Source organism: Neophocaena asiaeorientalis, unplaced genomic scaffold (assembly GCF_003031525.2).
Source record: "Neophocaena asiaeorientalis asiaeorientalis breed wild unplaced genomic scaffold, Neophocaena_asiaeorientalis_V1.1 scaffold112, whole genome shotgun sequence".
Lineage (NCBI taxonomy): Eukaryota > Metazoa > Chordata > Mammalia > Artiodactyla > Phocoenidae > Neophocaena > Neophocaena asiaeorientalis.
The window spans coordinates 1,038,796-1,052,244 of NW_020175413.1; the positions used below are offsets into that span (position 1 = coordinate 1,038,796).

Sequence of the window (13,449 nt, forward strand, 5' to 3'; positions counted from 1 at the left end):
ATCAAGGGCTCTGCTGTCTCCCAAAAGCCTCCCAAGATAATGTCTCCCTTGGGAGACAGCTCTGTCCTGTGATCAAAGAACCCAGTCTAAGCGATTGCATTTAGGCAAAAGCTTCCCTCCCAGTGGGTGTGCCCCAGATACCATAGCTTAATGCAGCAGGTTTCCTCCAAAGTAGGGTTTCCAGATTCCGCTAAAGGAGGAATTCTGCATTCAGTGGGCCTTTCAGCTTCTCTGAGGTGACACTGTGTGTGGCCCCAACATGGGAGTAGCTTTCCTAGGTAGGTGACCAACCACCCCAGCTGGCCAGGGGCACAGGGGTTTCCCAGGATGAGGGACTTTCTGTGCCAACATGAGAAAATCCTGGGCAGACCAGAGCAAGTTGATCCCTCTGTAGGGCCAGTGGATGCCTCCCACCATATGGGGACCCATAGCAGCCGCTTGTTCACGGCAGGACATCACAGCACATGGAGGTTGAGCCTGGGGACCTCAAAAGAGGAGGAACGTGTAGGTGACAAGACACACCTGAGTCACTCTTTCCCCTGCTCTGCAGTGTCTCCTGTGTCCCTTTTCACTGTGGATGAACTGGCTCCCCAAAGCACTGGATCATCTGAAGCACGACGGTCAGCAGGGAGAAGCGTCGTCAGGTGACACAAGGACTGCTCAGCCCCAGCTGGCCATCGGGCCATCCCGGCGCCGCTGTACATGGAATTCACTTCCTAGAAACCCACCCATTTCCTATGACCAAGGAAAGGAGGCCTGACTCACAGCTCCGCGAAACCTTCCCGGCAGCTGTGTCACCACTGCTATTTTTAGCGCACGACTACTGTGTTTTCCAAATACAAGAGCTGGAAGGTCTAGAAGGCAGCGATGCAGCCTGGCCCTCCTGATCGGAGTGGGCAGGGCCAGCCCCTTGGGGATGCCTGTCTTGACAAAGTGGAGGAGAAGCAGAAATGGAAGGAAACTTTGGGGACCCATAGCAGCTGCTTGCTCACGGCTGGACATCACGACGGAATCAGGCCCTGAAAGTCCCGGGATGCACGAGGGCTCCCATCCGGAGCTCTGCCCTAACTTGAACTCACGGGAAATGCTGAAGAAAGGACAAGGGCTCGTGACCGTCCCTGGCACAATGGTTATCTCTGCCCTGCTTGGGGTGCTCTGCTTCCTCGTTGGTCATCAGTCTGGAGCCCGCTCATTCGCCTCCAAGCCTCTGCCTCCCCGCACCCGCAATCACAGGTGCTCCCCAGATGTGCCCAGATGTGGCCCCAGCCCCTGCCCTGCCCCTCCGCCCGCTCCCGCCCTGCTTCACCTGCACCCATGGCTCCAATTGCCACCTTCCTTGCGGTATGAACACGTAACAGGAGATCGACCCTCTTAACTAATGTTTACATTTACAAAGGGGTCCTTACCAAGCGGACACACCATTTTCTCAACCACTCCTCTTTGGCTAGAGTTTCATGTGCTCCCATCTCTTCCCTTGGCTGAAATTGAAACAGCAGGACTGGAAACGCATCTTGAGGTTAACTCACCCATAGAAACAACAGCTGCACTCACTAGGCGCCCATGATGTGGTACCCACTGTACGTGCAAGTCACTTTTTTAGGCCCTAGAACCTCTGTGAGGTGTTGTTAGCCTCGTAAAAAGCATCCCCGTTTTCTAGATGGGGATCTAGAGGAAATTGAGGATGGAAAGATCATGTGATTTGTCCAGGATCACGTGACCAACCTAAGCCTGCTATCTTTGGCCACCACACTTGTTTTCTATTCTCAGAATAAAGTTCTAGAGCTCTTCCAACAAGCGTACATACCAATCACCAAGACCAGCTTAAAGTGAGCGTCGATTCTGGTTCTGTATGTCTAGGGAGGACCTGGGATCCTGCATTTGGGAAAAACGCCCAGAGGAAGCCATGCTGCTAACTCGTTTTACCACACTCGAGTAGCAGTAGTTCAAACACCCAATATTCCCAGTTGGTCCCACTTCCGCCGTACTAACCAGCTCTGATCCTGCTTTAGTTTCCAAAATCCAGTGTATTCGTGCGACAGGGCTGCAGATTAAAGGTAATGCATGCCTTCCTTCATTTTTACTAAACTTTTGATTTTGAAATAGTGATAGACTGGCAGGAAGTTGCCCCCTTGGGCGTTCTTCCCCAATACCAGCACCTTGCATAACTACAGTACAAGAACATCATGAAATGGCCGTGGCTGAAATCCACAGAGCTTGTTCAGGTGTCCCCAGTCACGTGTGTGTGTGTGTGTGTGTGTGTGTGTGTGGGCGGGGGGGGTTCTCTGCCATTTTAACCCTCGTGCAGCTCCCCATAACCACCACCAACACAATCTAGAAGCAGGCCTGTCCCGGTTAGAGTACCACCCACTCCTCTCCCCAAAGCTCTAACCTCAGCAACCTCTAATCTGTTCTCCATCCCTCCAACTGCATTACTTTGCGAAGGTTACATAAACGGAACCGTACAGCATATAATCCTTAGAGATGGACTCTTTTTCACTCAGCCTAATTTCTCCATCTTCCTTTATTTTTAAACTGACTTCACGTGTCTTCCCTTGTTCCGGAAAATGTACTACTGTGAATTTAACACCCTTTACTGGGCAGGCACTGCCCCTGAGCAGGGCTCGTGCCTCTTCGGCAGCCTCATCTCCACACCCCCCTCGCTGGATGTCCCTCACCAGGGGTGGCCTCTAACCCAAGAGTCAGTTAAGTTTCAGAAACAGAAGCCAGAGGGAAATGCTTGGTTCTCCGCCGTATCACATGCCTACTTTGGGCGTGAACTTCCTCGGAGCTGATGTAGATGTGCCTTTGTAAGCATACATTGCTTTTCCGTTACTTTGAAATTGCTCTCAAATCCCACCACTCTAATCCAATTTTGCCACCAAGCCAACTGTCGCTCGGGATTTCACGTCTACCCGAATTTCTGTGTCTCTGACTTAGAAGAAATAAATAAGTAAATGCCACCTTCAACTGTCTTTCAAATTCAGGAACACCATTAAAAACAGTCTCTATTCTTTTTGTACACACACACTGAGTGACATCAAGGATTCTTAACATCCTACTTCATCATAAAATCCGACCTCATAAGAACACACACACACACACAGAGCCATATAAACACCTTCATTCGACCAGCTGTCTAAAAGAATTACTTCCCAACCATCTGGAATGAAGCCTCTTTCCTTTGTTCACATATTTTAACAACTTCTCTACATCCTTCTTATTTCCTTTAATTAAAGGGAATTACATATTGTTTTACATATGGAACTGTTTTGAGTTAATTTGGAGAAATCATAAAATGTCACATGGTTATGATTTAGAATTACTGGCCCAGTAGGCTGTAAAGCCAGTCTCAAGAAATTTCAAAATATCATGCAGACCATAGTCTCTGAATCAAGTTTTAAAAATTACTTTAGGGACTTCCCTGGTGGCGCAGTGGTTAAGAATCTGCGGGCCATTGCAGGCAACACGGGTTCGATCCCTGGTCCAGGAAGATCCCACATGCCACGGAGCAACTAAGCCCGTGCGCCACAGCTACTAAGCCTGCGCTCTAGGGCCCATGAGCCACAACTACTGAGCCCACGCGCCACAACTACTGAAGCTGGCACGCCTAGAGCCCATGCTCCGCAACAAGAGATGCCACCACAATGAGAAGCCCGTGCACCGCAATGAAGAGTGGCCCCCGCTCGCCGCAACTAGAGAAAGCCCACGTGCAGAAACGAAGACCCAACACAGCCAAAATAAATAAATAAATATTTTAATAAAGCTTAACAATATGTATTTCAAAAATTTAAACACCATTCTAAAAAACTTCTAGGTCAGAAAAAGAGGAAATCATAACGTAAATGAGAACACAACAATAATAAAATATTACATATCAAAACTTGTGGGGAAAAAAAATGGAAGTGATACTTTGAAAGTTACATGTAGAACAAACCTGAAGGAAGGAATAAAAAGAAAAGCAGAAATTGATGAAATAGTGAGGAAGGAAACAGATCCAGAACAAAAGTTGATTCTCTGAAAAGGCTAATAAAATATTTTTGACAATATGTCACAAAAGAGAAACAGCATAAATTCAAAAATGTAGAAAAACAGGATATAATAATGTTATAGCAGAGATTAAAGAGAACTCTGTAAAAACTTCATACTATTAACCTTTAAAACTCAGGGAAAAAAAAAAATGGAACAGTTTCCTAGAAAAATAGAGGTTACCATAGTGGATTCAGGAAGAAAGAGAAAATCTGAACAATTCTATAACCATTAGTTACCGACCTAAAGGTCTGACTGGAGGAATTGAACTTACAATTAGCTAAATAACATTTAAAGCTTTTCCTAAACTGTAGCTGTATCTACTAGAAGTTGTCATTCAAAATAGCTTTGAATAATAGCTCACATATTATATTGATATGAATGTTAGATGAATAAATGAGGTTCCAAAAGGGTCCCTAAGCTCTCTTATTGTTTTAGATTTTTATAACACCTGCCTTAGTCTCCTTTACAAGCATAGGGTGGAAAAGAAATCAAATGTTCAAAATCACCCAAACCACCTCACAGAATTTCTAGGTAGCCCATTCCTCATGGGCAGCCAGGAGGTAAAGGGGGGAAGCTCAGAAGCCCCTTGGAGAGGCCCATGGGGGATCAAAAGAAGGATCATGAATAGCTTCTGGGTCATTCTAGAACCCAGCTCCCCTGATACATCTAGCTGCCCTCTTCTCTGAGCCCCACTTTCTTCTACTACAAAATGATGGGAACCACTAGCCTCTAAAATCCATTCCAGCTTCAAAACCCCCTGACAATGGTCCTCCTAGGTTCCTGAAACCTTCATACACACACACACCCCAAAAGCAGCATTAAATCCTATATAACCCTTTCCATCAAAATTAAAACCGGCCTTCAGGGGCTGACGCTTGTTGATGCTGAATGATTAGGACATGGGAGGGTCTTGATATCCTCTTCTTGGGCACCTATCTGAAATGTTTTTCAATAAAAATAAATTTTAGGTAAACAGAAATGCTTAGGGTTAGTGAATAGCATTCATTACAAACAAAAGCAAATTCACACTTGGAGGGTAAACCTGGGCTTGGCTTTGTAACTTCCTTCAGCAGAACTGACGCTGAACCTTATTTGCTCTGCTTGCTTCCTGGGAGCCCTGCCCCTGCCGCGGAGAACAAGCCTGGGCCAGCCTGCTGGAGGACAAGAAATCACATGCAGCAGAGACCAGCCACCCCAGCCAAGACCTTCCCAGTCCTGCCATCTGCAGCCAACCCCAGCTAAAAGCAAATCCAGCTGAGACTGGCTGAGCTGGGCCACCCTTAGCAAAATGTGACCGGTGTATACACCCATGAGGTTTCACAGTTATTTGTTATGCAGCATTGCTGTGGCCATAGATAACTGATACACTTGCATGAAGAACACATGGGACAATATATGATACTACAGTGATGGATAAGCATCATCACGCATTGTCCAAACCCACAGAATGTCCAACACTAACGGTGAACCCTAATGTAAGCTGTGGACTTTGGCTATTAGGATGTGTCAGCGTAGGTTCATCAGTTCTAACAAATGTACCACTCTGACGGGGGATGTTGACAGTGGGGGCACGGGGCAGGATGTGCCTGGGGGGCTGGGTAGGGGGTATATGGGAAATCTCTGTGCCCTCCTCTCAATTTTGCTGTGAACTTCAAACTGCTCTTTAAAAAACTGTGTCCTTTTTTTAAAAAAAATGAAAAAAACAAAACAAATGAGCCTCTCAACTGCTTCTGGGCCCAGAGCGGCCATCTTGGTCAGTGGAGAAAGGAAGAGGCCAACACCTGTCAGCCTGCCCAATCCAAGCCCAGGCTTTCCCAGGCTCACTCCAGCTTCCCTGGTCTGGCCCCCTGGGCTCCCAGTCTAATCTGCTTATTCTCCCTTCTCACCCCCCTTCCCACACTTCAGAATGTGCAGCTAACACACTAACATACTGATACATCCCTCAACAGCAAAGCCAGGCTCCTTCTCTGCTGGATGACCCTCGACAGACAGACGTATGGAGGCCTGAGGCCAGAATTTTTTTTCAGTACCAACTAGCCAGTTCTAAGCGCATGCAAGCCCATGAATACTGAGGCCTGGTAAATGCAGAAGCGGGTGTGAGTTCAAACTTGATTCTCATTTTAGGGAAAGGTGATTCCAAAGTTTATAAATCTTACTATGGCATTCAAAAAACCAACAAAAACAGAAATAAAACATTTCTCACGTATATGTCAAGTTAAAGGTCCCAGTCACTGCTACAAATCTATGAAACATTTAAGCCCCCCAGGAGCAAAGGGAGACACCCCCATACTGGGTCTGCAGTGTGGGCCTTCCTGAGCCATAGAGCAAATGGCTGGAGAGGCCTTCAAAAGACTTCAGCAAGAGGCCCTGGAATTTAAACATGCACGAGAAGAATTATATCAAGAAAGGAGTGGGAATTCCCTGGCGGTCCAGTGGTTAGGACTCCACGCTTCCACTGCCGGGGGGCCAGGGCTCAATCCCTGGTCGGGAAACTAAAATCCTGCAAGCCTCGGGGCATGGCCAAAAATCAATAAATAAAAAATTAAAAAGAAAAGAAAGGAGTACAATATTTTAAATTTAGCATAATTGGGCCTAATTTGGTTCAAGAGCAGCTGTCTGACATTCAAACTGCCGTTCTGTAACAGTGAACACAGCACAGACACTTCCTTTGGTTTCAGTACTGTCTGCAGAGCTGTCAGGGCTGTAAGGCTGAACCTTGAGAGAGAAGTGAAGAATTAAGAAGAAGTGTGGTAGCTTCCATTGCCCCAGTGTCAGTGGGAACAAAACAGGCATAAATGTACGAGACAGCAGAGCACACTTTGAATATTGCTAAAGAATTGTTTGACAGATATTTACAGGTTGCATATTCAATTACGCCATCCTTTTAGAGCAATAAATATTTTAGAAGACTGTGCTGAGCCACGCCCGAAATTCTACAAACCTCAGGAGCCAGGAAAGAACACACCTTAAAACAAACATGATCCTTAGTTACTCCAACCAAATGAAACCTCTGTCAGCTCAGGAAAATTCTCTTCTTAACTGACCAGAGATAAACAGCTCAACAAAAACACCGCCCCCCCAAAAAAAACGTTTAGAGACATTTTTCTTCTGCAAAGCTGCTGCCGGCAGCACCTGTAATTCTATAGTTAATGCAATTACCTCGCTCCTCCAGCAAAAGCTCCTGGGCTCTCTGTAAGCTTTTTTACTGCTACTAATCATAGACCAGTCCCAAAGGGCTCCTGCCTCAGGGCCTTTGCACATGCTGTGCCCTCTGTCTGGAGTGCTCTTCCCGAGTTATCTTCTCTACATTTTTACTTGAATGTCACGTGTCCTCTCAGATGACCACCCTACCTATATACAATTTCAGCCCTTAGTCTCTGAACACCTGGATTGTGCTCCCCAGCTCCCAGTGCCACTGGCTTAGCTAGGCATGGGAGGAAAGGTCTCCCTGAGGAGATGCCCTTAAGACCAGAACCTGAAGGCAGTGAGTGAATGAGTCGAATGGCCATCTGGGGAGGCACACCACAGCCCCAAGGCCAGACCCTGGCACGCTGAAACCACATTGTGTCCTGATTTCCTGTTTCTTAGCCGGCTGCTCCAGGCCAGCCTCTCATCAGCTAGCCCCGGGAAGCCTCTCGGGCTTTAGCACCCACATCATCCTGCACTGCGACCAACCACACGGCACTTGCCACCACCCCCTTCGTTCCATCTGTCTGGCTAGAATGTCTTCCCACCACCATCTCCAAAAGGCTCCCCTTGCTGGGCTTCCAGAATTGTCCTCAGCTCCCTGCTTCCAAGACATTTGCTCTGCATCATTATAGGGTCCCTCTCACATCCTGCCTTTGGCAATAAGCACTGAGTACTATTACTATCTAAGCACTGGGTACTGTTACTCTGAGTTCTTCCTCAACTAAAAGGCAGAGACTGTTTGATTCACCTTGGAGTCTCCTGCAGCGCCAAACGGTGCTTTGCACACAGTAGGTCTGCAATAACCACTCATTTTCCCATTCGCTACAGGGTCACGTTTTGGACCTTGAGACACTTTATTCTTTCAAAGTGTTTCAGAATAGACAGAGGCTGTTTGATAATAGCATCAAGAAGCCACTGGGAAGAACAGAAGCTCTCGCCTCACGCCTTCAAAGCCCAGAACCCAGGACGCTCTCCTTCTGATCAGAAGATAAAAGAACTGGGGGTCTTGCTGTTGGTGGGCCGAGTGCCATTTCTCCATCCAGATTTGGTGGGGAGCAGAAAGGAGACTCAAAGCAGAAAAACAAAGGGAGGCTCTTTCATCAAGGGCAAAAGCAGAGAGAAAAAGAGCTTTGCCTGGCCGAAGGAAAAAAGATAAAAAGCTGGAGGATGGCTCTTCCGAGCAAGGAGAAGGTAGGTGAGTGAAAAACAGGACAAGACAGTAAACACAGCCATGTCAGAGTGCTGTGTGTTAGGGCATCTCATGCTCACAACCCCGGGAGGTTGGAACTGCTGTCAGCCCTACATCACAACGGGTAAACTGAGGCAGAGGGGTACTCAGAAGATGGAGCCAGCCTCCTCTGACTCTGCACTGAGGGAGGGGCTTTCAAAGTGGCCCAGAAACTCAAGCCCCTTGGGGATGGTTTACGCTGTTCTCAGTGGTCTCCAATGCAGCTGTTTTCCAACTTTTATTTTTTGGCCCCAAAGGAAAAAACAAAGCCCAGCCCAGTGGAGCCTCAGAGTGCGGGCTGGGTGAGCCAGACCCACCCCTGCCCACTGGAGACCCCAGGCTGCCTGAAACCCGGGAGAGACCTACCCCACCCGTGTTCTTCCTGATGCTTAGCGGGCCTCCCTTAAAGCAGCCCTGGGTACCTGCTTCAGCAAAGTGAGGTCTCACATAAGCATCTGTTTGTGAAAAGCCACCTCAGTAAAAGTGAAAGCAGAGCCAGCAGAAACAGCACCCACTGCCTGGCCACCAGAGGGAGGGCTGAGGTGCAGTCATTGCCGGGTGTCCCAGCGCCACCAGGGTGATCTGCCCACGAAGACCCCAGGTTAACTCCCCCAGCCCTAGGGGCCTCAGGGCCGGCACCACCTGACACATCACACCAAGTGCAGAACCTTCCCCAAGTTCAAATGCTGTGTCAAGTTAGACCATACGTGGAGCAGCAGAAAATGACCCTCCCCGGGGCTCCTGTCTGCCTAAGGGCTCCTGTCTGCCTAAACCGGGCCCAGACCACAGTCGGGGGCGAACCAGCCGGCCCCCTGAGATAAACCAAAGGCACAGGGTCCCACCAGTTCCCAAGGAAATGCACATCTTTCTTATCAGGCGTGGGCTCCCGAGCAAAAGCACTTTCCCTCCCGATCTGTGCCAAGCTGAGGCTGCGGATCCCCCGGGGACCGGGGAATGTGACCACTAGGCACACAGCACAGACCACGGGAACTTGGCCACCGTGGGCACCCTTTGGTTTTCCCCTCCAGCTGCTTTGGTGGGTTGTGTTGTGAGAGCCAGTTCCTCTCAAGCTAACTTTTTCTAAGTGTTTCTCATCGTCTCTGAGTCTCGCCCTGACTGATGCGTACCCCGTGCCTCTCCCCGCCTCCACGCCCGCCTGCCTTACCTACTGGGCGCGCGCCCCTCCGCGGCCCTCCCCGGGGCCTGGCTCTCCGCGGTGACCGTGCAGACAGCCAAGTCAGACATCACGCTGGCAGGTCACCGCGTGGGTCACCAGGAGCGGCCGGGCGTGGGAGGGGGGAGGGGTACGGGTAAGCAGCGGGTCCCAGAGGAAACTCCGAACCCGGTGGGCAGGAACAAGCCGATCCGCGCTCGGGCGTGGAAGGGAAAGTGCAGGGGCAGCGCGAGGGCCGAGGACTGGGGACAAGTGGGGCTCTGGGCAGAAGGGCTCTCCCCGGCAGGCGAGCAAGGATGACGGTCAGAGGGGACTGAGGGTGAAGGGAACCGGCGAGAGGCTTCCAACCCGGATCCCGGCGCGGGCCCCAGGCAGGAGTAAGAGGACTCCGGGGGCGGGAAACGAGAGGGGGTTGCGGTGAGCACGCCGGGACTAGCGTTGGCCCCCGCGGCGCTGTGACCTCAGGCAGATCAATCGTGCCGCCCCACCCCCAGCCCGGGATGGGCAGGCCACCCAGGGCTCCACACGTGCCCCACGCCCAGAGAGCGAGGAAAAGGGTTCACCGCGGGCGCTGGACAGAGTCAGGATCCGGGTGGCGCGGGCAATAGGAGGTACGCGGAGGGCACCCGAAACCTGCGGGGACGCCCGCTTACCCGGCCGTTGCGGTCGGTCTCCTGCACCTCCTCGGCGCTGGGCCCCCGCCGCACCAGCGCCCTCAGCAGCCCCACATCGTTGGCGCAGGCGGCGCGCAGGAGGGTCGCCGCCTCCGGGACGGCCTCCGGGACGGCCTCCGGGACGCTCTCCGCGCTCACGGAGCTGTACTCCTCCTCGCCTCCAAAAGGGTAGAAGGAGTCGTCCGAGGCGATGCTGCGGGTGTCGGGCAGACTCGAGAAGTCCTCGTACTCCTCGAAGTCAGCTGGGTCCTCCCCGGCCTGCGCGTCCCGGGGTGGGGACGGCGACTGCGGGGACACGCGGCGCGCCCCGCCGCCCTCCGGCCCGGGCCCGGCCAGCAGCACCATGCTGGCGGCCGGGTCGCGGGCCGGGGGCACGGCGGGGCGGCGGCGCAGGAGGAGGCGCGCGCCCCGGCTCCCGAGCCCGCCGGCCCGATCCTGGCAAAAGTTTAGAGCGAAGCAGCTGCTCCTCGGCCCCGCGGGGACAGCGCACCCGGCTGCTTTGCCGGGGAGCGGAGAAATGCACGCGCGGGAGAACCAGAAGCAATAACTACAGAACCCGAACGCCCTTGTGGCGGGCGGCCTCGCCCCTCCCCTCCGGCGGCCCCGGGGATGAGGGCGAAGGTAGGGGTCGGAGGACGCCGCGGGCTGAGCCTGCCCTGGCGTCGGGAACGCCCAGATCCCCGAGGCCCGGAGCCGCCCAGGGCGTCAGGCCTCCGGGCTGGGGTGGGGGAAGTTTCTCAGCGTCCGAGGCTCGGAGCCCGTTTTTGCATCTTCCCAGGAGTCTGGGCTCCGGGGCCAACTTCACTCCCGGCTTCAGACCCGGGCATCCCCGGGGCGCACTGGGCACGGAGGACAAGTGGATGCGTGGGAGGTGGTGTCCACCCTGGTGCCCCTCTGAACTGGGAGCTCCGTGCTGCCACGGGGTTGTCCCAACCCGGGGCGGGGCGTGGGGCGCGGGGGAAGGATTTGCGGAGTCCCCAGGTCACTCAGAACCCGGACCAGCTGTCGCTTTCAGGTTACTCCTAGAAGAGCGTCCCTGGGCAGGTGTTCAGGAGCCTCTGGGGGTAACATTTGGGTGGGAAAGGGCGGCTCCAGGCCAGAAGGGTTCACTCCTCCTTCACCCCTGGCCAATGTCACCGTGCCCTGGATCTGCGGAGTCGAAACGGATTAACTGCGTGAAGTCGAGACGGGGCGCTGACCTCGCAGCTGGCCGCCAAACCCAGAGAGCAGGCCTGCAGGCGACGGCCGTGGTCCCATCCCCGGACTCTCCCTGGCCGGCGCTTGGCCTCTCCCCGTCGGTCCCGGTGCAGGGGTTGAGGATTAGCTGCGGGGAGCCCCTGACCTCCTGGAGGAGGATGCACCGTGGGCCAAATCCTCGTTGGAAAGTCTTTGCGTGGAGGCGCGGTGTGAGGGTGCGCCGAGCCTGGGTAGGCGGTGTTGCGTCTTTGACAGAAAGCATCGCAGATCCAGGGGAGGATGCGGAGACCACAAGGCAAACACCACCTCTTTCTCTCTGTCCCCTCTCCCTCCTTTCCTTCTTTTCTTTCCACCGCTCTTAACAGCTTGCCTGCCAGGTGCCAGCGCGTGAGAGACGCTCGGGGTGCAAAGGTGAAGCAAACCGGGCCGCCGCAGGCACTGGGGACAAACTAGAAGACCCCAGGCCCCGGGCGGGCAAGCTGAGGGCCACAGTGGGGAACGAGGTCAGAAATACCCGGGGTGGGCGGTGGAGGCCAGAGTGAAGTTTGAACTGCCTGCCGAAGGCCGCTTGATCTTGAGCCCCTGGCGTTACCCTTAGCTGGGCCGCAACTGCGGTGGTGATCGCGCCGGCCTCCAGTGTCCTCGGGACCGGCTAACGTGGCTTCCTGAGGCAGGGAGGGCCGCGGCCGGAGGACAGCAACTTCTCGTGAAGACAGTTGGACGCCTCAGCGAGCCCTGAGCCAGAAGTGAACTTGCGTGCACTGACCTCCTTCTGCAGTCCGGGGCTTTCTCTCCGAAGCCCAAAATACCCCAGGTCGTTGTTTGCTTTTTACCTTTTCCTGTAACTAGCCGTATTTACGCACATTCCCACTTGGAATTTCCCCCTTTCAAAGGTGATGGCTGTTTTGGTGTTTCCAGAGGCCTGTTAAATGAAGTCAGGGGATTTACAAGTTGAAGTGACCAACACCCCCTCACCCCCAAGGTGGGTTGGGTTTGCTGGCCCTCTTTTTCCCCCAGCCAGTGCAGGGTACCGTGTGGTATTAAAGAAAGAACCCCAGTGGCCTGTGACAGGGTCCCGGCGGAGTTGGGGCAGTGGCCTTCCTGGCTGCAGTCGTGGAGTGGAGCACAGGGCACCCTCTTCTGGAGTGGGCAGCACCTAGGTCCTCATCCCTGGTCACTTAGCAACAAAATTCAAGCTCTATTTTTAGAGTTCACCACTTCCTCCTTTCCTTCCTCAGAAATTTGGGTGCAAATAGCACTAAATGGTTTAGCCTTTAAAGGTAAACTTCTGAAACAGCCTGCTCCAAATAAGGGCTCGTCATTTGTGAGTGATCGGACTCCAAATGTAAACTGATTATTTTCTCTTTCAAAAATGCACCCCTTGGGGCTTCCCTGGTGGCGCAGTGGTTGAGAATCCGCCTGCCAATGCAGAGGACACGGGTTCATCCCTGGTCCGGGAGGACCCCACATGCCGCAGAGCAACTAAGCCCTTGTGCCACAGCTACTGAGCCTGCGCTCTAGAACCTATGAGCCACAACTACTGAGCCCGCATGCCACAAATACTGAAGCCCGCGTGTGCGCCACAATGAGAAGCCACTGCAATGAGAAGCCTGTGCACCACAGCAAAGAGAAGCCCCCGCTCGCCGCAACTAGAGAAAGCCCATGCGCAGCAACGAAGGCCCAACGCACCCAAAAATAAATAAATAAATAAAATTTTTTCTAATGCACCCCTTTTACCACAAAGACAAGAGATTCTCAGTGTTGTAAAAGAACATAAAATTAGGCATTTAGATTTTTTTGTAAAGCCAACGTTGCATATTATATGTACAAAATCTACATAAGAAGGTGAAAGTAGCTTATCAAAACTGCCAACACACTCAGGATAACTCTTTTTTTTTAGAATAACTCTTAAATGAGTAACATTGTGCAAAACGGTATTTTATCCAGAACTGTTCAAT

General features: G+C 52.4%; 1 protein-coding gene across 1 annotated transcript in view; it reads right to left on the reverse strand.

The window, feature by feature from the left end:
- ANKRD33B (ankyrin repeat domain 33B) overlaps positions 1–10,677 on the reverse strand; it is a gene marked incomplete at its 3' end in the record, with an annotated part of 80,387 nt that extends 69,710 nt beyond the window's left edge. The window contains exon 1 of the mRNA XM_024767206.1: positions 10,274–10,677. Within this exon, the coding sequence (XP_024622974.1) occupies positions 10,274–10,639 (366 nt within the window). The remainder of the gene's footprint in view (positions 1–10,273) is intronic.
- Between the last annotated feature and the right edge of the window lie 2,772 nt (positions 10,678–13,449).